This window comes from Lepisma saccharinum, chromosome 6 (genome assembly GCF_977018435.1).
Source record: "Lepisma saccharinum chromosome 6, izLepSacc3.1, whole genome shotgun sequence".
Classification (NCBI taxonomy): Eukaryota; Metazoa; Arthropoda; class Insecta; order Zygentoma; family Lepismatidae; genus Lepisma; species Lepisma saccharinum.
In genome coordinates, this window is record NC_139234.1 from 62,027,620 (window position 1) to 62,052,970 (window position 25,351).

Below are 25,351 nucleotides of genomic sequence, written 5' to 3' on the forward strand. Positions count from 1 at the left end.
CCTAAAACTTTCGGGGGGGCTCGAGCCCCCTAAGCCCCCCCTCTGGATACGTGCCTGCATCCTGGAAACTGTATTCTTGTAGGCAAATGAATCTCTGGTGCCTGTAACCACAGCCAAGATATTTCTTTTTGTGTTTTGTGCCTCCGTGCTTGTTTGTGTAATTAAATTGCTCAGTAATTAGTCAGTCTGTTTGGTCAGTTATATCAGTAATTTACACCCTTTCACTATTTACCACTTTTAACATGGTCTGGTCTGTTTTTTTTTCTTTTTGTACATATTTTCACATAAAGTAATGTTTGCTGCCTTTGTCGATTAAAATATAATTGTGAAGCAAAGGTTTTTTGTATGAGCTCGAGTTTCACGTTGCAGTATATATATATATATTTTGTTCCTGTGCTTTTCCTTTGACAATGTTAAAAAGTATCAGGGCAGGGGCAGCGCCAGAATTTTTCATGACGTTCATCTAATTACCATTCAACCTCACCATCACCAATTGTCAAAACTAGCAGAAAATCGACTTGAAATATAACAATGAGTCAAATCTTGTCTTGATTACTTTCCACAAATAGAGTAATTTCAACTCCACAATGCTTCATTTTTGATCAAAAGAGAGAACTCTGCGAACAACAACGTGGTTTCATCTAAGTCTCAAATGTCTTCGTCCGTATGTGAAAGAAATAGTTTAAATCTCAGGCCAATCCATGGGCATCTGGAAGGGGGAGAAGGTGACGGGGGGATGCCCCATGGAAAATGGATCTTACCATAAACTTATACATTACCCACATATATTGCATTTTGTTCACAGTAATTTATATTAATTATTGGAAGGGTGGGTGTTGTAGGAACATGAGAGCTTCAATTTTAATCAGTGTTTCTTTGAGGGGGCAGCACTATTAAGGGGGAAATATGTCTCGTTCCCCCCCCCCCGGAACAAGTTACCATGCTTGCCCCTCCTTGGAAAAAATTCTGTGGACATCCATGGGCAAATTATAATAATAGTGTAATCCACCTCTTAAATGGATGCATCTTATGTTATGACAAAATGATACGGTTGAAGGAGTTATTTATGTATAACATCTCTCCAATCGCATAACACTCTCGCCTTATAATTAAGTGGTCCTGTGTTTGATTCCTAGTGGAAGGCCAATGCACACTCATTAGGACTACAGTTTAAAATGGAGATCTAGTGACAATTAGCCTAATTGAGCATGTGGATTTAAAAAAATCACTACTGGATTATTTGCAATTTTTTCTTTAAATTGCCTGCCTCATTATAGGTCTCAGAGACCCTCAAAATCGAATCAAGGTTTCCTTCCACCCGTGTCTTCCTCTTCTTGAAATTCATGCAAGTTAATCATAAGAACTGCATAACTGATAGTGAAAATTTATATGTTGGAAGAGAACTTGTAAATAGTGCTAGCCACTAATTATATCAATTCAGTAATTCTATAGATTTTTCCAAACCTACAAAACTGTTACATTAAAATTTAACCACCTCGTTATGGTAGTGATTGTGATTACTCGTTATTAATTAGAACAAATTAAAAATTGTTATTTTAAATACATTGCATTATTTGAAAATGACAGCTACGTAAAAAATGTGATATAATAGAAAGTGGCACATCAAATTAGCCACGGAGTGGTTATCTCTGTGCGCTATGATGCAGGGGTCCCTGGTTTGAATTCCAGTCTGAGCATGGGTGTTTTTGTGAGTCCATTCATCACTTTCATCATATCATCATTGCAAGTGAAGAAAAGTAATTTTTTAAAAAAATTAATCAAACATAAAATTCTGCATGTCTTCTTTCCTGGTATTGCAGTGTGGACCCAATTGAAAAGGTCAATATAATTTCGTGTGTATCTGAAGAAAGCAAGTAGAAGATGATGTTTTATTTTTTTATTGTTTATTAATTTGATCATACCCACGCTGAGATTTATGTGGAGGTCCGGTGTAGGGATGGCCAAACGGATCTGGATCCGGATCCAAAAATTCCGGATCTGGGTCTGAAAGTTCCGGATCCGAAAATTTTGGACCCGGATCTGGGTCTGAAAGTTTCGGATCTGGATCCGGATCCGAAACTTCCAGATCTGGATCGGGATCCGAGAGTTCCGGATCCAGGTCCGAAAATTCTGGATTTTTTGGATCCAGATCCGAGAGTTTCGTATCTCAATCCCATTATAATATTAACACACATTAAAATGTATTATGATCTTCGATTACAAAGAAATTTTTCATTAGTTAGTCCTACAAGAATTATTTTCAAGTGTTGTTCCTAAAATACTTTGCTACGCATCGGCTAACACACTCGTGCACAAAATTAATGTTACTTGTTTAACATAAAATGTCAGAGGTGATTTTGTAAATGCCATTGAAACGAATATGTATTCATTCGAATGTATTGGAAATGAAAACATACATAAATGTGAGACATTCAATTCCAGGATGAAACCTTTAACACATATAACAAGATAGAAATGTTATACAAAAATTATACAATTGTTCTACAGTTACAGTTTTACAAATTAAAATAAAACATTATAATATATGCAGTGTTATACACAAAGTGTAAGACTAACAGGGGAGGTTATCTAAGTGTCCCCCTCCGATTTCCATGAAACTTGGCAGGCAAATAGTGGGACCCAAAGGAAGAAATACGTGTTTTTTTGTTTCAGCTAAAAAACTGTTTTACGGGCCAAACCCCCTCAAATGTCAAGATGAGGACAAATTGAAGTGAGGATCTGACCCCTGTGTCCCCCTCCGATTTCCATGATACTTGACAGGTGTGTGTATAAACGGGCCCAAAGAAGAAATACGTGTTTTTTTGTTTCGGCTAAAAAACTGTTTTTGGGTTCAACCCCCCCCCCCCTCAAATGTCAATATGAGGACAAATTTAAGTGTGCATTTGACCTATGTGTCCCCCTTCGATTTCCATGAAACTTGGCAGGTGTATAGTGGGGCCCAATGGAAGAAATACGTGTTTTTTTGTTTCAGCTAAAAGACGGTTTTACAGGGCAAAACCCACTCAATTGTCAAGATGAGGACAAATTGAAGTGGTGATCTGACCCCTGTGTCCCCCTCCGATTTCCATGAAACTTGGCAGGTGTGTGTATAAACGGACCCAAATGAAGAAATACATGTTTTTTTTGTTTGGGCTAAAAATCTGTTGTAGGGGGCAACCTCCCCTCAAATGTCAAGATGAGGACAAATTGAAGTGGCGATCTGACCCCTGTGTTCCCTTCCGATTTCCATGAAACGTGGTAGGTGTATAGAGGGTCCCAAAGGAAGAAATACGTGTTTTTTTGTTTCAGATAAAAACTGTTTTAGGGAGCAAAATCCCCTCAAATGAAAAGATGAGGACAAATTGAAGTAAGGATCTGACCCCTGTGTCCCCCTCCGATTTTCATGAAACTTTGAAGGTGTATAGAGGGGCCCAAAGGAAGAAATACTTTTTTTTTTGTTTCAGCTAAAACACTGTTTTAGGGGCCAAAACCCGCCTCAAATATCAAGATGAGTACAAATTGACGTGGGGATCATCTGACCCCTGTGTCCCCCTCCGATTTCCATGGAATTTGACAGGTGTATAGAGAGGCCCTATGCCCCCTGTTTCTTCCTATGCCATATTTACGTGGTTTCGGGGTCAGATCCCCACTTCAATTTCTCCTCATCTTGACATTTGAAGGGGGAGGGGGGCTCTATACACCTGGCAAGTTTCATGGAGATCGGAGGGAGAGACTTAGACCTCCCTTGTAAGTGTAAATACAAGTACAAATCGCACACGCGGGTACCCACACTATATATGTGTGTGTATGTATGTATATTATATATATATGTATATTAGCAGCAGGCGCGGTTGGCCCTATAGCGCACAGGATCAATGAACCCCCACTTATAATATACGGCATTTACCTTGAGAATGGACAATAAACAATGTCTTTACCTTTTGACAATTTTTAGCTAAAATTTCAACACAAGAAGTCATGTATTTGTGTCCGTAACACGGCAAATTATATTGCTGAGAAAGAGAAACCGCAAGTCGGCCGCCCTCGTGCAGACCCTCAGCTGAACCCCCACAGGAGAGCTCCTACCATAGTGAAGGTTCGGGTGAGAGGCAGAAGCTCGGGGTAGCTATATGAGCAAAATACATGGAAGAGGATACTGAGGAACCTCGATCTCCAACCAACGGTCATGCGCAGTTCGTGCTCTCTCAGAAGCCACAGCAGAAGCCAGAAGGCACCGTCCTCGCCACAAGCGGGACCCAGCTGGTTCCTTCCTTCCAGTGTTACCCTGTGAGGTTCAAGTTTGAAGCGCATTCGTTACATATTCAATCTTCTCTGTTGAATAATTTTTTTGCCGAACTTCTTGTCATAAATGTAAAATGTAAAATAAATGTAAAATTGGGCAGAGAAGGATGAGTAGAGAAGGATGAGTAAAAATGAATGAAAGCTGGAAATAGACGCGATGAATTAAAATAAAAGAAATACATTACTAAAATAATTCGAGCATGTATTCAGACTTTTTTCTTAAAGATGGAAACACTTCGGATATGTGAAAGTAAAAGAATGCCGCGATCTTAGACAAGAAAGGAAGACGTGACAAATCCTGTCGGTGTCGATGTTTCAAGTTTGTAAGTTTTCGAAGTGCTTGGATAGTTGTTGCAAAGTATTGATGCTCCGAAGGATGGACTATGTTACGTCATTTGATGCAGTGTAGGTGTTGACGTCTGCACAGGTAAGAAATAACCGCTAAAATGCATACAATTAATGGAAACAAATTTTCTCGGCTGTTGACAGAAAATTAGAGATAAAGCGGTGCTGGTGGACCAACTCCAAATTTGAAAAAATAAAAAAAAATGTAGCGTTTCAATGATAGGGTCTCAGGTATCTGGTACGCACATGATATTGGTTGCCATTTTCCTTTAATAATTGTAGAACCATTGTGAATATTCCTTTTATAATTGCAGGCATGGACTTCCGAAGGAAAAAAGGGAGTCACACCCGCCTGGAAAATTAATGTCAACGTAAAACTATTTATTATCCACATATAATTTCATTTCAGTCACAGTAATTTATGAAAATTAATGTCAACGTAAAACTATTTATTATCCACAAATAATTTTATTTCAGTCACAGTAATTTATGATAATTATTATGAAACTTTGCTATGAAACCAATCCCTTTGTTTCGCGAAGAAAGTATTTGCGGAAACTGAATATGTGTCATATGACTTCGGTGAACCCCCAGGAAAATAATGCACGAGCCGCGGCTAATTAGCAGGTAACAATATGTTATAAGCACATTCTTACTTTCCAAAGAAGCGCATGTGGGATGGCAAAACGGATCCGGATCTGCAAATTCCAGATCCAAAAGTATCGGATCCGGATCCGAAAGTACCGGATCCGGATCTGAAAATTCCGGATCCTAAGGATCCGGAACCAATCGGATCTGCTAGGATCCGGATCTGGCCATCCCTAGTCTGGTGCTGACAACATCAAGAACTCTTGTAGTTTCAGTTAGTCTATAACCTTTAGCCAAGTCATGTCAGATGGTTAGTTATATTTTTTAATATTTTTCCACATTCCAAATATCTTTTTTTCTTCAATATATGCCTGCTTTCGAAGCAATTTTTGCCCATTGAAGGCTAGGAGCTGCAACCCCGCAAATCGTCCAAAACTCTGATTAACTCTTGATCATAAACCTTATAATTGTGAGTATCCCATAAAACTTACTAAGTCTGTTGATTGCTTCTAATCATAGCAGTGTTCATTAGATCACATTTTTGAGAGTTCCTTTAACTTTCCAATGACAAAATTAAGAAAGAAGAAAGAAAAGCTTAAATTGATTTCCTTCAACAGGATATTTGCTCAAATTTTCATAAACTTACTAGACAAAAGTTTCGCCAAATGACATCAAAGCTTGTTATGGGATGAAGCTTGTGAACTTTCTAGTATCAACAATATTCACAAGTAAAATATGCATGGAGTGAGGACCAGCCTATACTTACAGAACTATTTACATTTCGTAATTGTATATATTTATTGAATTTGATTGGGTGGGCACGTGCCCACCCCTGTTGCTGTCCCTGTCTGAGGGCCAAGTAAGCCTCCTGATGGCGCACTGGTAATGTCATCGCCTTGTAAGTAAGAGGTTTTGATCTCGATGCATGGTCATATAGTCAATTGGATCCCACTTTATAAACAGAAGGTCCAGTCTCGATTAGCCTGTAAGTGCATAAAGTGGACTTAAAACGAAAGTCATTAGGAGTTCTACAAATTGTTTTTATACATTAATCTATAAATTATTTCTACATTCTTCAATTCAAAAGTGATTTTAAGATTTTTTAATTATAAAATTTAAATCCAACAAATTTAATTAAAATAACCAATGCTCAAAATGAGGGGGATGGTGTCCCCCAGTTATCTCCCAGCTTTCTCATTATTACCATGTTAAACCATAGGAGTATCCTCCCTGCCCCCCAAGTTACACTCGAGGCTCATCCAGTCATTGCCCCAACTAACATTTTCCACTTCAAACTCTGCAAGCAACCTTGTTCTATTTGCCTAATATGTCTTGACAACAGAAATATTTAGAAGCAGAAAAATCATTACAAATCAAAGCATTCTCTGTCACTGTTCCTCCTCCTTCCAATATTTCTGTATTTAAGTCTCTACTAATTGTAATTGCTGTACATGTTCACTCTTCATAGGCTCCGAACTAAACTGTGGTCAACTGATCACTTGAAGGGCAGATGACAAGCCAACTTCTAAACAGTGGCATATCAACATGGCAGATCATGTTTTCAGCACATGTGCCTTGCAACGTTCCTTGTGGATTATTATCGTACGGTTTTAATGGAGAAAAACTTAATTTTGAATTCACCTCATGATTTTATTATCTCTTTTAGAATAAATAATTGCTGTGTTTTTTATTATAATTTTGTTTTAGTGTAATACTTCTTGAAGCAATCTCCAGGATGAAGTCCAGGTTTCCTGTGACAGTAGAATATAGTGTGTGTCCTTCCACCTTTCTAATTTCTTCTGCTGCAAACCATGCAGTCCTTTGTTCACTTTATTTCATTATAAAATGCATCGTTCCATTTAGACTAAATTCAGTCTTCAGAAATCTTTGTCACTTACATGCCTTCTCTCTGTGATTTTCCTACTAGCACTACTACGTGAATACAACACAATTATCTGTTTACATCAAAGTATTTGGCTTGATAAGGAACAGAAAGAGTACAACCTGTGTCATCTGTTGGCTAGAGTCCATACTACGAGGGTCGCTATTTATATTTTGAGCCTAACAATGAAAAAACAGGAATTTGGCATTGAAAACTGCTTTATTGTTTTTCGAAGTATTCTCCTTTATGGTCAATACACTTTTGCATTCGTTCGAACCATTTGTCAAAGCAGTTTTTCCAATCTTCTTGAGACACCTCCATAATATGGTTTTCTTCCGCCGACGAAAATTGTTGTCCACGCAATTTATTCTTGACATTTGGGAACAAGAAGAAGTCATTGGGTGCCAAATCAAGACTGTATGGCGGATGACCCATCAATTCGATTTTTTGACTGTTCATAAAGTCGGTTGTTAGACAATATGTGTGACAGCTGGCATTGTCTTGTTGAAGAATGATCCGACGGCGTTTGTTTGTTTTCCGTATTTGACCGAAGACTCTGTCAAACAAATTGTTGTGTACCATTCAGAGTTGACCGTTCTATGTTCCTCTAAAGGCACAGTTGCCACATGACCAGTTTTCCCGAAAAAACAGGCGACCATTTGTTTCGATGTGCTTCGAGCGCGAACAACTTTTGTTGGATTGGGTTCATCTTGAAACACCCATACAGTCGACTGCTGTTTACATTCCGACTCATATGCATATATCCATGATTCGTCACCTGTTACAATCTTATATACGTCTTTTGAAGCACCACGATTGTATTTATTGAGCATTTGTTTGCACCAATTGACGCGAGCGTCTTTTTGAGTTTTTATCAAATTGTGTGGGATCCAACGTGAACATACCTTTCTCACAGCTAAATGATCATGTAATATTTTATATATGTTGGTGGAACTAATGCCTATGGTTGCGTCAATCTCACAGTATGTCACATGACAATCTTGCAGTATTAGGTTTTGCACAGCATCAATGTTTTCTTGAACAACTTCTGATTTTGGACGACCTTCGCGAATCTCGTCGGTGAGCGAATGGCGGCCACGATTAAATTCGTTATACCAGCGTTTCACAGTGGCAAAGGATGGGGCTTCATCGCCAAATGTGGAAGTAAGTTGATCGATGCACTCTTGTCTTGATAATCCACGTCGAAAATCGTAAAAAAATCATCGCACGAAAATGTTCACGAGTTAATTCCATTTTATTGTTGTCGCGCAATCTCCAAGGCAACATAAACAACACAAATCAAGCTATTGACAAAACATTTGAAGTACGTTATGGTCAATAATGCCAGACGATTCCGTGCAAATGTCAAATCGTGCCTAACTTCAATCAGTGTTGCCAAGGCTCAAAATATAAATAGTGGCCCTCGTACATGAGGAAACACATTGGACAGGCTCTGAGAGTGGAGTGGGCAAACACATGCCCAAAAAGAAACAACATGTGTCAGACATCTTCCAACTTTGGAGTGGAACAGGAAAATCATGATATCAGATGAGGTCTGACATAGGATCGGAAGGGATTAAATAAAAGCATTTTGAAAATTTCAATCTTTTTACTCCAAAATTATGTAATGTAACCACTCTTCAACCATCAATTTTTACTGATATGCTTTACTTTTACATGTAATAATGAAATAAATTGTTCACAGCATGTGCCAATGAAGAGGCACCAATTTCTAAAATTTTGCTTATTTACCATATTTTTTTTTCACAAATTGGGGAATAGGGATTATGTGTCCTTGAAGAGTGTCTTTTGTCGTGCTTGGCTGCAAATTTGGTTCATCTAGCGTCCATAGGTCTGTAGATATAAGCAATTTTATGGATTCCCCGCCCCCCATAATGGGCCATTCCATGTGGGGAATCAACAATGAAGAGGCACTTTTCAACCTCACATATTTTGATTCATTTGAAATTTGGCATGCTGAAAAGGTCACATGAGGTAGGAAAATATGCAAAGTTGTGTATCCATATGTTATTTCAAAATTACAGTGTTGCAAACTATGCGATTTTGACCATTTCTTGCAATATCTTGTTAAATTTAAATCACAATATTTTGGCAATCAGGGCACCTACTAAAGTGATTCTGACAGCGTTGGAAAGGTCTTGAAGGGCTCTTTCACACAAAATATTGAATGCCTATGTCAGGGTAAAAACCAATTGAAGGTGGTGTAAAAAACATTTTGGCAGCCATTTTCTGAAAAACGGGTCTTACATTTTTTCAAAAAATTGTCATACATGCACTATTACTCAATAACTACAACATTTGAAAATGGGACGCCAATAGGATCCGGTGTTATGTTAGATTTAGGGTAGGTTAGGTAATGGACGATAACATATTTTGATAGACAATTTCCTGATATTCAAAAGTAAAAGTCTAACAGAAATGAAAACAAAAATATTGTTTGAATGTAATGTTTAAATTCACAGTTTTTGTAAATACAAGATGATTCAAAAGCCCGGTCCCATAGGTAACTCCATTATTAGTGCATATTGCTCATTTCTCAAAAATGGGTCTTAAATTTTTTTTAAAAAATTGTTATACATACACTAGTACTCAATTACTACAAAATTTGAAAATGGGACGCCAATGGGATCCGGTGTTACGTTAGATTTTAGGGTAGGTTAGGTAATGCAGGATAACATATTTTGATAGACAAATTCCTGATATTCAAAAGTAAAAGTCTAACAGAAATAAAAACAAAAATATTGTTTGAATGTAATGTTTAAATTCACAGTAAATACAGGATGATTCAAAAGTCCAGTCCCATATGTAACTCCATTATTAGTGCACATAGCAAAAAATAGAAAGAGGGGAAAGTTGTAAATAGGCGAGTTTCAATCTAAAGTGCTTGAATTTCAACGTATCATCCACTGTTTAGGCTTTACACTGTACAAGCCTCGTTGGTAGCCGAAAATGCCACATGCTTGGCCTTGAATCTGCATAGCATAGCAATACCATCAGTTCAGGGTAAATTAAGAATTGATGATGGTAATTACAGGTAAAATATAGAAATGTTTATACTAAAGTATAAAAATATGATTGTGCTACATGCGCAGTGACACAATGTGAAGTAGTTATGATTCTCATTTGAGAGTTTATAGCCTTTTCTAGAGGTCTGGTGAATGGAGGGGTGTGCGTATGTCACATGTTCACGTTTTTAATACTTGTTTATTTTGCCTATAATTACCTATGGGAGCAGACTTTTAAGTCACCCTGTATTTGCAATAAATATGAATTTAAACATTAGATTCATGTACGTTAATTCAAACAATATTGTATTTCATTTCTGTTAGACTTTTACTTTTGAATATTAGGAATTTGTCTATCAAAATATGTTATAGCCTGACAAGTTAAGTTCCGATATGTGCAGATCACTGCGGAGCACTTCCTATTACGTCATCCTCCCCACCACTCTTCTAGGTACTGGTCTGGCCTTGAGAGTACGAGTGGTGCCAACTCAGCAAAATTAAGCTAAAACAAATATGACAAACTACTTTTACTGTGTGGATTGACATTGCCGGCTCATATCAGTGGTTCATTTGATTTAATCCGGTCTTTGAAAATGCGTGAGGTGCGCGAGTTGTAAACTGTAGTATTACGAACGCGCGTTGAGGTTTATAACGAAGAGAAACTTCTGGGCGAATGACTTCATTTTCTGAATACTACATCGAGCAGTGGCCTTTTTTTTTTTAAAAGCCGAGTGGGGTGCGGGTTCTTTTGTTTATCGTACAACAATCACTATGAGAAGGCAATCTGATAACATGCTTGCCTGTGTTCTTTTTTAAAGCATTCAAATATTTTTGCTCTTTACTTTTGGCTGCATATTTTTGAAATGCAAAAATCAAATCATGCCGGGTCCAACAAAACTCACAATCTGCTCTGAAAGCCCCTTAGAGGACAGGCCAGAGAAATTGTTTACAATGTTGCAACATATTTGCGAAATCAGAAGGAGTTACATAAACTTAAGTATAATGTTGTCGAGTCCACAAGCGCCGCCATGGGAGTATCTAAATGGATGGTTTCTCAAGTTTTAAATGAATTGGATTGATTTGTTGTTTTAAGTCCACTTTAGGCACAGTAAGGCTAATCGCGACTGGACCTACAGTTTAAAGTGGAATCCGAACCACTATGTGCCTTCACCGGGAATCGAACCCGGGACCCCCTGATTACAAGGCCACAATGCTACCACTGCGTCATCGGGGAGGCCAATTTTTAAAAGAAGGAAAAAAGTCGTTGGCGAAAGGTGAGCTGAATTTCTGTACTCCGACAGGTAGAAAACAGCCCAGGAAAAAGGGAATACAAATTTCATCGAAAATCCTCTGACCATTCCGCTCCCTCGTGTGAAAGAGCCTTTCAAGACCTTTCCAACACTATAAGAATCACTTTCGTAGGTGCCCTGATTGCCGAAATATTGCAGTTTAAAGTTAACAAGATGTTGGAAGAAATGGTCAAAATCGCCTAGTTTGCAACACTGTAATTTCGGGAATAAAAAAGATATGGATCTACAAATTTGCATATTCCCCTACCTCAGGTGGCGCTTCCAGTATGCCAAATTTCAAATGAATCAAAAAATGTAAGGTTGAGGTTCTTGTTGATTTCACAAGGAATGACCCTAATATGGCAATGCTGCTTTCCTTAAACAGTTTATCCCACCCCCAAAGAAGTATCTGCTTATTTTTAATGCAACTTTGCATGGTTTCAGGAATATTCCACTGCTACATACTATATTATTGCATTCACCTTGATGCATTGCGGTGGCCGCAGAGGTATGCTGAATACACTTTTTTTTTTGTAAAGTTTCGATTTTCTTCGTTCTTTAACTTTCATTGTTGGGAAGTTAAATAAATAAATTTCACCTTCACTAAGAGACCTGTTTTTATAAAAAAAAGAATTAGTTTTCTTGATACAATTTTTTTTTTTGCACATCATAGCAAGTTTGATAAGCATGCATGTGAAAAGATTGTGTCCAGAGAGGCACTTACTTGTCCACTAAATATTAAAATGAATGCACAGAAACACAAGGATCCTGGTGCTGATCACATCACCTCTAAAATGACCAAGATCGAGAATGTGTGGGGCCTTACCCCCACAATCCCTAAATGTGCATTCATGGCTCAGTGCTATATGCATGTGGAACTTTACCTTTACAGAAAAACAAGAAAGAGAAGGGTTCATTTTTCTTGGTTGTTGAAGAATCGCTTTGGATAATAAATAAATTATTAACAGTAAAGACTAGAATAATTGGGAGAGTTTTTGTTTTGACCAGGATGAAATGTTATCCACATAATTGGATTCTTCCCAGATGTTGTTCACTGTACTTGCTTTGTACTAACTAGAATTTTCTGATACAGTTTAATTTTTGTTTCAGAGAAAAATATTTGGATGGGTGTTTTTTCTGACATGGCTAATGTGGAGACATGTCAAGAAGATTGTAAGCCTTTGAAATTCGAGACATGTCAAGAAGATTGTAAGCCTTTTAAATTGTCCGATTTCGTGCCTGTGAACTGCAAGTTCCCTGGGAACGTTGCTGAAGATAATAAAAATGTTCATATTTCTACAAACTCAAGCTGGGATGATAATTTAGAGGTAGACGAAACTTTGAATGGAACTCCAACGAATGTGTCTTCAGAAATTAAAGTTTGTGAGGCTCCACCTGTGCATGATGATAAAGTCGTGAAGATGGATGACTCTCCTGAAAGTGTAACAGAAATGGAACAACAAGAATATTGTGAACCAAGTTCCAGTAGAGTTGATTCAAGTGAGAAGATGAAAGAAACAAGTCCAGAAATTTCGATTCAGAACCATGTCCCTGTTGGCAGGTCAGTAGTTCATAATTATATTTTTATGTGTGTTACAAGATCTTCCTTGTTCCAAAATATTTTGCATCTGACGTTTTCTAAGATATTCTTAAATGCAATACTTGAGCTTTGAGAAATTCAATAGATGCAAAATGAGTAATTATTATTTTTGTTGTATACGTTACTTTCAGTTTTAAAATGTCAAAGATTTACAATAAGTGTTATGTAAACAATCAGTCACAAGTTTTTTGAATTTTCAAGAAACTTAAAATTAGTCTCTAGTAATTACATTTAAATTTTGACTCAAAGGAATGACTTCTGATATATCTCATAGTGATTATCTTAAATTGAATGATGTTCATGAAATATTCAGATTTAATCAAAACTAAACTCAGCTCTGAGAAGCAACAGTCCTTTTGGCAATTGGCTTTTCGTAACTTGATGGATGGATGGATGTTCTATGCATTAACTTCCATTGTCATGGTTTCTGTCTTCTAGACCAGAGTCCACTACTTGTACTATTCAGATAGCTTTTAATTGTCCCCACAATATTTGGGCACTGCAGAAATTTGGGAGCCCCATGTTACGATTTATAAACATCTGGGTATTGAGGATGTATTTAGAAGGGTCCAAAACACCCCTTCCTGAAAGAGTTGACAAGAACTCAAAGTAACCTTTAGCAGACAGGAGCCTCTGAATGGGAACTTGAAACCTGCTGTAATACAGTGGCCCCCCAACCTTTGACTGAAATGAATTCTGGGGGGGGGGGCAAGTATACCTGTAGGGGGCAATTACCGCCCACAACTTCAAATTTTATGCTAATAAAAAATACTTTTCGTAAAATTTTCTTAGTCTTATCAAATTCAGGACCATAGCTAGGGGGCAGCTGGATTCAGTCCTGAGCGCCGAACGATCTAAATGAATATAAGTTGTAAGATTGATTGGTTGATTTTTGGTTTTAAGTCCACTTTATGCACCGAGAGGCTAATCGGGACTGGACCTAAAGTTTAAAGTGGGATCCTAACCACTGTGCCATGTGCCTCCACCGGGTATTGAACCCGGGACCCCTTGATCACAAGGCGACGATGTAACCACATCAGGGAGGCACAAAGTTGTAAAAGAGAGAATGCATTGGCGTCCCGTGAAATGATTTGCTCCCTATTAAATCAATATTGAGCCTGCAAAAAAATTGGATCCAAATATTTTCTTGCCCGCAATGTGTCATTTTATTAGGACCTTGGATTCGCAGACCTGCTGCGATGACCTGGCCCACCTGACACCATACACTCAACACAAAAGGTAGCGGGACGGTTGGGCACGGAGTGTAGAACTGGGCTCTTCTTTCGATGCGCTAAACTTAGTGAATCTCTTGCGTATTTCTAGCTGTTTCATGGTGTCACTTAACTAACTTCGCTCAAATAAATTACAAACCTTGCTCTTTTAGTTGGGTTGAACTGTACAAATGAAAGTCTTCCTCTGCATTTTACAAAGCTCTCATCAATGGCAATATCTTGCTCTGGAGTGTACATGTTGTGAAATTTTTTGTTTATGTAATCTAAAGGTTGCCTAATTTATCTTGGGGGTCGATGTCTTCATTGTTTACAAAATGCAGATATCGCATAATGAGAAGAAATCTCATGTAGGGCATAACAGTTGCAAAGAAAGGAGTTTCTGTTATTTTCCTTGTGCTCCAATAAATCTGCAAACTTTCTTTTTTCACTTGTGACTGGAGGACACACAGACAAATAAAAGCTTTAATTTCATCGGGAGTTGTGTCAAACCATTTTGTTTCATTACTGTTACCTGACTGAGTTTCTGTGTCTACTTGAGTTTCTTTTGCTTTTTGCATACAAATTTGTCTCATTGGAAATATTTTTCCAGAAATCATGTTTTAGAAATTTGGTGGAAACCTCACAAGCTGTAGAACTAACCCCTAATGATCATAAGACAATATTATCAAACCCAGGAGTACCTGAAAATGCTATTTTCCTAGGTAAATCATTCGGGGAACATGAAGAACTCCACTTCCACAATTCTTCCTTGCTCTTATTAGCAACATGTGGTCCACTCCCGTTACAAGCAACACTTTCACAACTTTCATCACCACTTTCACTGCCTGAACTTTCACTCTTGATAGCACTAGAAGATCCACCATCATCACTTTCACTAACTAATTCCAAATTATTTTCATCATCACTCTCCAAAAGCAGGTTTTCGATAACTGTATCATCCACAAGCCTCTTGCACACCATGTTTCCAACAAAGGACAATCAACCTTTTGTTTATATGAGAAACAAAGCAAACAAAGCACCTCAGTAGTATGAAAAAGTTAGCAATACATTCAACAAGAAGTCTAGCATAACATAACTGTCAGCTTCTGCCATCTGTTGACAAAAAGAAGAACCACAAGGACAAATATAGCAGGCCGCCGATTCGACGACTAGATAAGGCAATGGGTTAAGTAAGGCCCGTTTTGCCATAGAAACGAAGTAAGTAAATGTTTTTTAAAAAAACCTTTATTTTCTGAATTTACATACACTTCTCTATTTTTCTACATAATTTCCTTGCCAGTTTAAACATTTATCGTAATGAACTCGAGTTTTTGGATACCCTTCTCATAGAATACTGCTGCCTGTGAGATAGCCAGTTACTCATGGTCGTTTTCACTTTTTAATCAGTGTCTACATGCTTGCCGCCCAGTAAGGTCTTCAGATGGCAGAAGAGGTGGTAATTGCTAGGTCTGGACTGTATGTGGATGATCGAATACCTCCCAGCCAAAAGATTTGATCAGATCATCATCCCCATACAGTCCAGATCTTGCACCTAGCACCTACCACCTCTTCCGCCATCGTAAGACCTTCCTGGGTGGCAAGCATTTAGACACTGATGAAAAAGTGAAAATGACTGTGAGTAACTGGCTACAGGCGGCAGTTCTGAGGAGGGTGATCAAAAACTCGTAGTTCGTTATGATAAATGTTTAAACTGGCGAGGAAATTATGTAGCAAATAGAGAAGTGTATGTAAATTCAGAAAATAAATGTTTTTTTGGAAAACATTTACTTCGTTTTTATTGCAAGATGGACCTTACTTAAAAAATAACCCTCTTATATATATATATATATATATCTTCCAAGTTGCTCATTACTAAGCCATGAACCACGACCGACATGAAACTCATAAAGTGATTTGCTGAACTTTCTGCACATTTGTGTTCTCACTTTTGTGTGTTCAGTTTCTGACATTTTTCCTATCTGGATTATGCAACACTAGGGCATAGATTTGGAATTTGTTTCATAGATAAATACGTCTCTAACCATTGTTTCATCATCACGAGGTAAACATCGATTGGCCCAACCTCTATACTTCTAATAACCTTGAGCTAACTAGGAAAAATTACATTTTAATCTTCATCACACACTGCAAGGAAACCAAACGATAATTGGTTGCTCGATCATTTTCAAATTTTGTTGTTGTAAACAGGGGGAAGTTGGGCAAAAACAGGCAAATTTACATTATTAGTTACTAATAAATATTTATTTTTAATGAACTATCATGCAATTAAAATTATTGTGTTTATTAATTTGCCCGTTAGAAGCCGTTATGAATGAAAAGGTGTGTACAACAGAGGTTTGTCTGAACAAAAACCTGTGGTTAAAGTTGAAGGACCTCTCCTGATATATATTTCTAGAAACATGCTTGTTGCAAAAGTTTATAAATAATGTGATTTTGTTTTCATGGTGCTAGTAAACTGTGACAGTAACGTATGAATTATACAGCTTTCAGTTATACTATGTGATGGTGTTTGAAGAAGATGAGGAATTACAGGAACAAACGGAAACCCAGAAGCCGTCAGCTGTGAAAATTGCTAAACAAGAACCAACTGCATCACTAAAGGTACCTATTCCGAGAGCATTTACAGCTAAACCATCTTTTAATATACCACAACATAAGAGAAAAAAGGTTTTGAAACTGATACTGCCGAAAGCACCAACAGACACTGTGCAAGACCCAGCAAGAGTATTTCAGAAACCATTGGTGAACATATCGTCAAATTGTACAGTTGTGCAGCCGCAGTCAGTTCCTAATGGCCCAAATTCAAGTAATTCTGAAAAACCCAAGGTTGAAATTGTCACCAAATCAATAACACATAAAATTGATTATAATAAATGTGAATCTCCTGATGCTGTATATAGGAAAATTAGAGACAAAAACAATCTTGCTAGTAAAGTATCAAGACAAAAAAGGAGGGCGCGAGAGTTTAAATTGGAAGAGGAGTTGAAAGAACTCGAAAGTGTAAATGGAGGACTCAAATTGAAGATTGTTTCATTAGAAAAGAGGGTAACTATTATGAAAAACATGCTTCGTTTGTCAATTTCCAGACCAGATGTTAGATTTAATCTGGATGTCAGCTAGCCTTGGAGTCGAAAATATTGTTAGTTTTGTTTATCATGTATTCTGGTGATACATGATTCTCCCTAATGTATGCCTAGCAAATAATATATGATTAAGCATGTCTTCTGTAGCATTTGCAACATATCTCCCATCATAGAATTCACATATACTTGTATATAAAAGTACTAAATGGTCAGAATTAAAGTTCGCCCACTTAAGAGTCCTCTTGAGCCTGTTCAAAGCATCAGATTGCTGTGAAACTTAGTATATTAGCTATGGAGATCATGGGAAAGCAAATTCTGATGAAAAAACACAGTTCAAATTTTCACCACCAGGTGGAAATGTGGTGCTGAAATAACAGCAAACAGAAGTCGGGCATGCAAAACTTTTATTTTTTGTCAGTACAGAATTGTTCAATATGTCTGCTGTCAATGTGACCTTTTGGAAGCATAAGCGTGATTTTGTTCACTGTGCACCAAATTTCCACCTGGTGGTGACAATTTAGACTATTTTTTACCCATCAGCATTCGCTTTCCCATGGTCTCCATCGCCTCCATACCAAATTTCACTGCAATCTGATGTTTCAAAAGTCAAGACTTGGAAATATACATTGACTGAGTTGATTCATGGTATGCCTATTTGGCATCGCTTAAACACCCAATGACCTCAGAAGTAGTAACGCATGCGCTGTTGTTACTTGGAAACCTACAATTAATGCATGTGGGTCATTCCATGTCAAATCAACCAATAAAATAATATTTTTGAACCTTCGGGATTCAGATTTTTAAGTTTATTTGTTTATTCATTGCGCCTATCAAGAGGACAAAAACTGCCAAATTTGAGATTTTTTTGGGCTCTTTTTTTGAGTTATTGCTTTCAAAAAATAAAAAATCCCAAAATTTTACGACATTTGAAAATCTTTAAATAGCTGAAGATCAAAAACGATTTGACATAGAGAGCTCAAATTGGTGTCATTCTCTTCTGCTTTTAAGGAGCTTTATTTTGAAATGTAACATGACTCTGCTGTTGGAATTTTGTAATTTTTCAGAAACTTGAAAAAACTTTTTTTGAAAATCTCAAAAACACCCCTTTTATTTTTTTAAAAAAAGATACGTTTGGAAGACATCAATTGACTATTGGGGTGCAGAATTTCATAATGGGATGGCAATGGGTTCCTATGGAAATTATTGTTTTTGTATGGTAATGTGTATGAAATTTGTGAATTTCCATGTTAAAACCATAACTATGAGGTGAGTGGTTGATGTTGACGTCTTTATATTAGTCTATTTTATAATTTTTGGACTACAAATAATATGAAAATACCTAAAATTTATCACTTTTAATATCAGGTAAGCAAATTGAAAAATGTACGAGGGGAAGTCATTAAATAACAGGAATTTTATTCTAAACTTCATGGAGATTTATGCACAATGAAAATTTGTATTTCGGGACTCAAAGTGGTTCCTCAGTAATATGCCACAAAGATGTCCTGACGGTGGAGCAGTGGAGTGTGTTCTAAATTAAAGGATTCACTGGTCGAACTGCTGTTTCACTGCCTCAGTTGCAATGCAAACTGGCCTCCCACTCTGGTGTTCATCACTGATATTTCATCGTCAATCTTTAAATTTTTCCATGCGTTCACACACTTTCCCCTGACTTAAACAATTGTTTCCGTACCGAACCTTCATTCTGCTGTAGATTTCAGAAGGTTTCACTCCCTTTGACCACAAAAACTAATAACACTTTATTGTTCTTCTACAGTGCAAGTCAACAGTGGAGAGCCATGTTGCACGAGCTACTGCGCAGGCGCATACTGCTCCATCATCACATCATCTTTGTGGCATGTTACTAAGGAACCATTTTGAGTCCCGAAATACAAATTATCATTGTGCATAAATCTCCATGAAGTTTAGAATAAAATTCCTGTTATTTAATGACTTCTCCTCGTACATTTTTCAATTTGCTTACCTGATATTATAAGTGATAAATTTTAGGTATTTTCATATTATTTGTAGTCAAAAATTATAAAATAGACTAATATAAAGACGTCAACATCAACCACTCACCCTGTAGTTATGGTTTTAACATGAAAATTCATAAATTTAGCAATTTTCACACACATTACAATACAAAAACAATAATTTCCATAGGAACCCATTGCCGTCCCATTAGGAAATTCTGCACCCAAATAGTAGATTGATGTCTTCAAAACATATATTTTTTAAAAAAAGAAATTAAAAGGTTTTTTTTTTAGATTTTAAAAAAAAACGTTTTTACGGGTTTCTGAAAAATTACAAAATTCCAACAGCAAAGTCATGTTGCATTTCAACTTAAAGCTCATTAAAAGCAGAAGAGAATGACACCAAGTTGAGCTCTCTAGGTCAAATACTTTTTGATCTATAGCTTTTAAAGATATCCAAAAGTTGTAAAATTTTGGGATTTTTGCTTTTTTTGAAAGTCAGTAACGCAAAAAATCTGAAATTTGGCAGTTTTCGTCAACTTTACTGGTACTACCACTGTACCAAAAATTATCTGTTTCTGAGATGTCAAGGTTCAGACCATTGGTTGATTTGATATGGAATGACCCATGTGTGGTATATTAAATGGCATAATTTTGCCAGAATTAAAAGGTATGTTCTGTGTGCATATTCCTGCTAAGTTTGGGTTCATTTCTATGAGGGTAATGTGTAATGTCCCCTTCACTTTTACTGTATTTGTCAAGATGTACTGTGCCATGTTTCTTTAAGTACAAACCCAGTTGCATACAGAGTGTGAGCATGTGAATGTTAGTATGTGTGTGTGTGTGTCCATGTTCATTCCAGTTTTCATTTCTATCAACAACTGAAGACATGTCTATTCTTTTTAAATGTGCTTAAAATCTTTTAGGTTACTACAAGAGTTAATATATAGTTCACATTTACAAGGGATCTGTAATCCTTAAAACTGTGGCCACACCGGTGGAATATTCTCAAATGTGACATGACTTACTGTAACGATTATTATTTTCTGTATATATTTATTAAATATCAATTAGATGCAATAAAAATTAAACACCAATGAAGGCATGCAAGTAAATCAAATATAGAAGTCCTACCAATTTCAAATTTTCCGGCAGTTTCTATGTATATGCAATACATATGAAAAAGGGTAAACCAAATAACATGGGAGAATACGTTCCTGGGCCACACTATATTTCCTATGTGAAGCAAATATAGCAGGTGACAATGTAACTGGTCACACAGAGTTCTGTATGCTCAGGGTGTAGGGTGTTTGCAATTCCCCCCAAATGACTTTTCAAGGTTGTCCAGAACAAAAACCAGCATTTTCCAGATTAAATCAAGAGTAATTAGTGGACTTAAACATGTCTGGAAAAAAACAATATTTTAGCTAACACTCGCACTTAGAATCCCACTGAACCAAGTTTTAGAACATTCACTTCTCATGTTGAGGTAATAACGAGAAGGAAAACAATTATTGACTATTAGATAAGGGGGGGAAAAGGAATTAAGTATCAAAGGTGAAATTTTATGTGATACTTGCCACATATTGACAGATGGCTAAAAAAGGAATTTTTGTAAAAAAATTTAACAACTATAGCATAAATAATAATGGGTGTCCCACTCACTATTGGCCCCAGTTTTTTCCCACATAACATGCGAAATAACCAGCACATGGAAGTGAAATTATAGGTGTACTCACCTTGGTTCATGAGTTGACTAATGATTACATTAGGTATTTGAAAGTAGCTGCTGTTGGCATAAAGACACTGGCCATGACAAGCTCAATTTCGCGGCGAATGTTTTCTTCCAGCCGTGATACTCTGTGGTTTGTTCTGGTATACTTTACCTTTCAACATACCCCACAGGCAGAAATCAGGGAATGAAGTATCAGGCACCCTTGATCGCCAAAGTTCTTTCGAGATGACATGATCAGGGGAAAAAACTCGATTCGAGCCATGCTCACCGTGATGGTGACACGTCGCCCCATGTTGTTGGAAGGGGCAGGTAGAACTTCATGTCATCCAGTTGCTCCATAAAAGCAGTGATTTTGATGAACATGGTGGCATTCACCATTGTGTGGAAGATGGACCAAGATGCATCTAATTCTGCAGCGCCAGTCGTGCCCAATATGAACAACAGCCTTGCTTCCGCCCAGAAATATACCATTGCCACCCACCCACTAAGAGGAATATTTAGATTCATTACACTAGAGTAGAATACATGTAGAGGCAAATAGGTATGTGATTTCATCATAAGCTGATCCTGATTATATAATATGCATTTTATTTTGATGAGCTAGGTTAAATCTGTAATAAAATGAAAAGTGTACATGTAGGAAAAATAAGGTAGTTATGTTGTTTGTATGAATATTTGAATGAACGGAATGTATACAAGAGGGAGAATTGAAAAGAAGTCTGATTTTTTTAAACTTAAATATAACTTCTTTTTGTTTAGTTTACTGAAAGGAAGTAATGAAAATTTATTTTACAATAATATACATGTATATTTGTAGAACTGTATATTTGTATTTTGTACTGCAATATAGATTAATTTAAATTAGGCATTTAATAATGCAATTTATGAAGATGTACATTGGTAAATACATGATATACTGATAGATATTCCAAATGAAATAAGTATAACTTAAAGATTGTAACTTTTTCTAAAAAACTTAAGTATAAATGTTAAATTTTTGCTTTCAAACATTCGGAAATAAAAGTCACATTTACCTTTAACATGACTGTTCTGTAGAAAGTTACATGCATACATGAGTATAAGATTATATTTTTTAGTAGAACAAAAGTAACAATATATGTTATTTTTTCTAAAGAAGAATCATGATTAATTGAAATATTTTTTGAAGAGAATATGTGTGACAAGAATATTTTATTCCTTTGGTCTAAAGTTGCATATTGATTATGTACTGAAAATTTACATCATATTTCACCTAATGTGAGAAAGGCATTTTTTGTTGAGAATTTCAATCCTCCGAGGTGAGATTATTGTGAAAGATTTGCCTTAAATGCACTGTAAGATGGAATTCATTGTGTTATTTCTATGAAATATTTGTAGCTTTTATTATGTGTCAAACACTATGTGCATTATGTGAAGAAATTGTAGTAGAGTAATTTTCCTCATGCAAAATTTGTAAATGTCCAAACATTATGTAGTAGTAGTATAATCATTTCTTTATGAAAGAATAAATGATTCTAAATAAAGTTTGTTTTGTGCAGAATACTAGTACTAGTTCTGTGATTAGTAACATCTGTTGTGGTTACAGTTACAGGTCCTCTACAGAAGCAGCATTTAATTCGCCGTCTTCACATTGAATTTCTCTTCCTACTGCACATGGTTTTTTCACTTGGAGGAACATCTAACTGCCACACATCAAGTCCGATTCCCAGGGTGTGTATTTTCCAGTGTTTACAACAATGCCCTTACAGAACTTTATGTTCATCGTGGTATCTTCTTGACCATATTTTAAAATCAGAACTTTCATTTTTTATAACTGTGTGGCATTCCTAGTGGGAGTTCATGATAGATGTGATAAATGCAGTTGAAGTATTACATACTTAGTTTTGTGTTTGCACGTTGCAAATTGCAGTCTTTTCTAATTAATTTCGAAGGCTCACTACTTCATTCACTAAGGGTATGATGGTGTTTGGAATGGAGATGGTAGCATGTCACTTATTTGTTTGTTCCTGGGTAGTGTTGGTTCTATTTTCTCCTGTCTGGCTTGTGTAGTCTGCTGGCAGTTGTTTTGGTTTCTGTCTGGTGGCATTGGAGGGTGGTGATGGGGCTGTCTGCTGCATGGTGTTGCTAGGTGTGGCAATGCTAATGTTATTTGGGTAGGTGGGAGGGGAGGCTGTAGAGGCATGCTTATTTAGTTTTTGACGAAAACACAAAATGTGAAATAACACATTCTAATGTTAACTTTTAATTCATGATTGGGAAAAGAGAGACGCGGTAGTATATAAATACGGAGAAACTAGTACTCACTTTTATCCGCGAAGCTGTTTTTTCTTCTTTTTCGATTAATTTCAGTGGCCACTGCCACCATCCTCGTTGGAACTTGCTGCGCTGTTGCTTGGCGTGCGTCTTTTGTTTGTAGTTCTCTGGCTGCCGTTAGGTGCGCTGTGCATCTTGGTGCGTCGTCTGCTATTTCCGGGTGATAACTGCTGCAGTAGTGGAATCCAAGTATGGTGCGCTTGCCCGCTATCGATGTTTAGTTCGTGCGGGAAGTGCATTATGGCGTGCGTTTCCTTGATTTTGGTGTCTATGAGCGTGTGGGCAGTGTGTTTGACTCGAACCTTTTGAATTTTATGGCTATTGTATTTGATATGTCTAGCAAGACCAGTAGTGGGTTGGGCTTTTTTCGCATCTCCTAGGTGCTGTTGGATTCTTTCATTGACAGATCTGATGGACCTGCCGATGTAATGAGCCTTGCATTCACACTCTGCATCATATACACCTGGGTTGTCAAGGGGGGAGAGGAAGTACCGTTTGTGCTTGTTCAGTTTATCAGTTATTTTGGAGTTGGGTTTGTGCGCTACTTTGATGCCAAATGGGAGAAGGGCTTTGGCTATGCGGTTGGAAGTGGTGGGATGGTAGGGGAAGGCAAACCATTTATATTGGTCGCTGGGGGTTGGTTGTGGCTGGGTTGATTGTGGTAGGTTAGGGTGTCTGACCTGTATTTCCGCCTTACTGCACCAAGTGGAAAGTTGTGATTCAGTGTAGCCATGTTTCAGGGCTATTTCTGTGATGGTGGCTATCTCCTCTCCTGCCCACACGCTCATAGACACCAAAATCAAGGAAACGCACGCCATAATGCACTTCCCGCACGAACTAAACATCGATAGCGGGCAAGCGCACCATACTTGGATTCCACTACTGCAGCAGTTATCGCCCGGAAATAGCAGACGACGCACCAAGATGCACAGCGCACCTAACGGCAGCCAGAGAACTACGAACAAAAGACGCACGCCAAGCAACAGCGCAGCAAGTTCCAACGAGGATGGTGGCAGTGGCCACTGAAATTAATCGAAAAAGAAGAAAAAACAGCTTCGCGGATAAAAGTGAGTACTAGTTTCTCCGTATTTAACTTTTAATGTTTCTGAAAGGTGTCAGGTGCATTTTCCTACCCTGTTATGTCATGAAATACTGCAAAATGCAAAATAGACAAACACAAAATTTACCGTTTAAATACCGATGCGACACTTTCTGAAGTCTGAAGTATTCTGTGAGTTATGCAATTCACGGAAAATTGATTAATTTTGCTGCAAACATTTGACAAGCAAGAATGACCTCTTTATACAGGAATAAACTTAATATTCTGGTAATGATTTAATGTGCTATTAGAAGGGATATGTTAATTTTGTGTAATGGTGCAATTTTTAAATCAAATTTGGGATTATATTCATTTTTAGAACCAAAATGTCATTTTATATACCGCTTTTTCACCGCTATGACAGCGAAATTTCATTTTATTTACTGCTTCTGAACCCGAAATTGACTGTTTTTGTACCGAAATTTAGCTTTTTTATTTACCAAAAATATGTGCCTCTAGGAGGCTGCATTTTTCTTGTTTTCTGGGATTTTTTTTGAAGAACTGGATGCCATTTTTGGGTGTGCCTATCCATTGTCTAGGTTTCTGTTGGATGGTGGCATGGGTTCCTGCTGCATGAAACACGTAACTTCATGTATGTAATCCTAATTGGAGGTTTTTGGACAACTCCTACATGCAGACTTCCATGGCAGAGTGATTATCACAGCAGGCTACAAAGTGAGGGCCCTGGGCATTCTTTGTGTGTCCCTTCATAAATTTCATCATATCGACACTCATCCTCATCTTCAATTAGCCAAAAGTGGTACAAAAGTGAAGTCAAAAAACTGAAATGCTCAGTTTATGAATGAATAAATTATTATTGATTCTGCTAAAAGCTCGTGGCAAAATGCTTGCAATATATCAAGTCACATTCTGCTAAGTAT

General features: G+C 37.2%; 1 protein-coding gene across 3 annotated transcripts in view; it reads left to right on the forward strand.

Annotated features, from left to right (window-relative positions):
• LOC145988819 (uncharacterized) overlaps positions 1 to 22,859 on the forward strand; it is a 35,731-nt gene extending 12,872 nt beyond the window's left edge. The window contains exons 2-4 of one of the 3 annotated variants that reach the window (XM_083124028.1): positions 12,543 to 12,993; positions 16,748 to 16,865; positions 22,644 to 22,859. In XM_083124028.1, the coding sequence (XP_082980154.1) occupies positions 12,557 to 12,993; positions 16,748 to 16,865; positions 22,644 to 22,673 (585 nt within the window). In that variant the 5' untranslated portion in view covers positions 12,543 to 12,556 and the 3' untranslated portion in view covers positions 22,674 to 22,859. Of the gene's footprint in view, positions 1 to 12,542; positions 12,994 to 16,747; positions 19,588 to 21,228; positions 22,591 to 22,643 lie in introns of those variants that run through there. The other 2 variants (XM_083124029.1, XM_083124027.1) reach the window with 2 other exon arrangements.
• Positions 22,860 to 25,351: the final 2,492 nt, after the last annotated feature.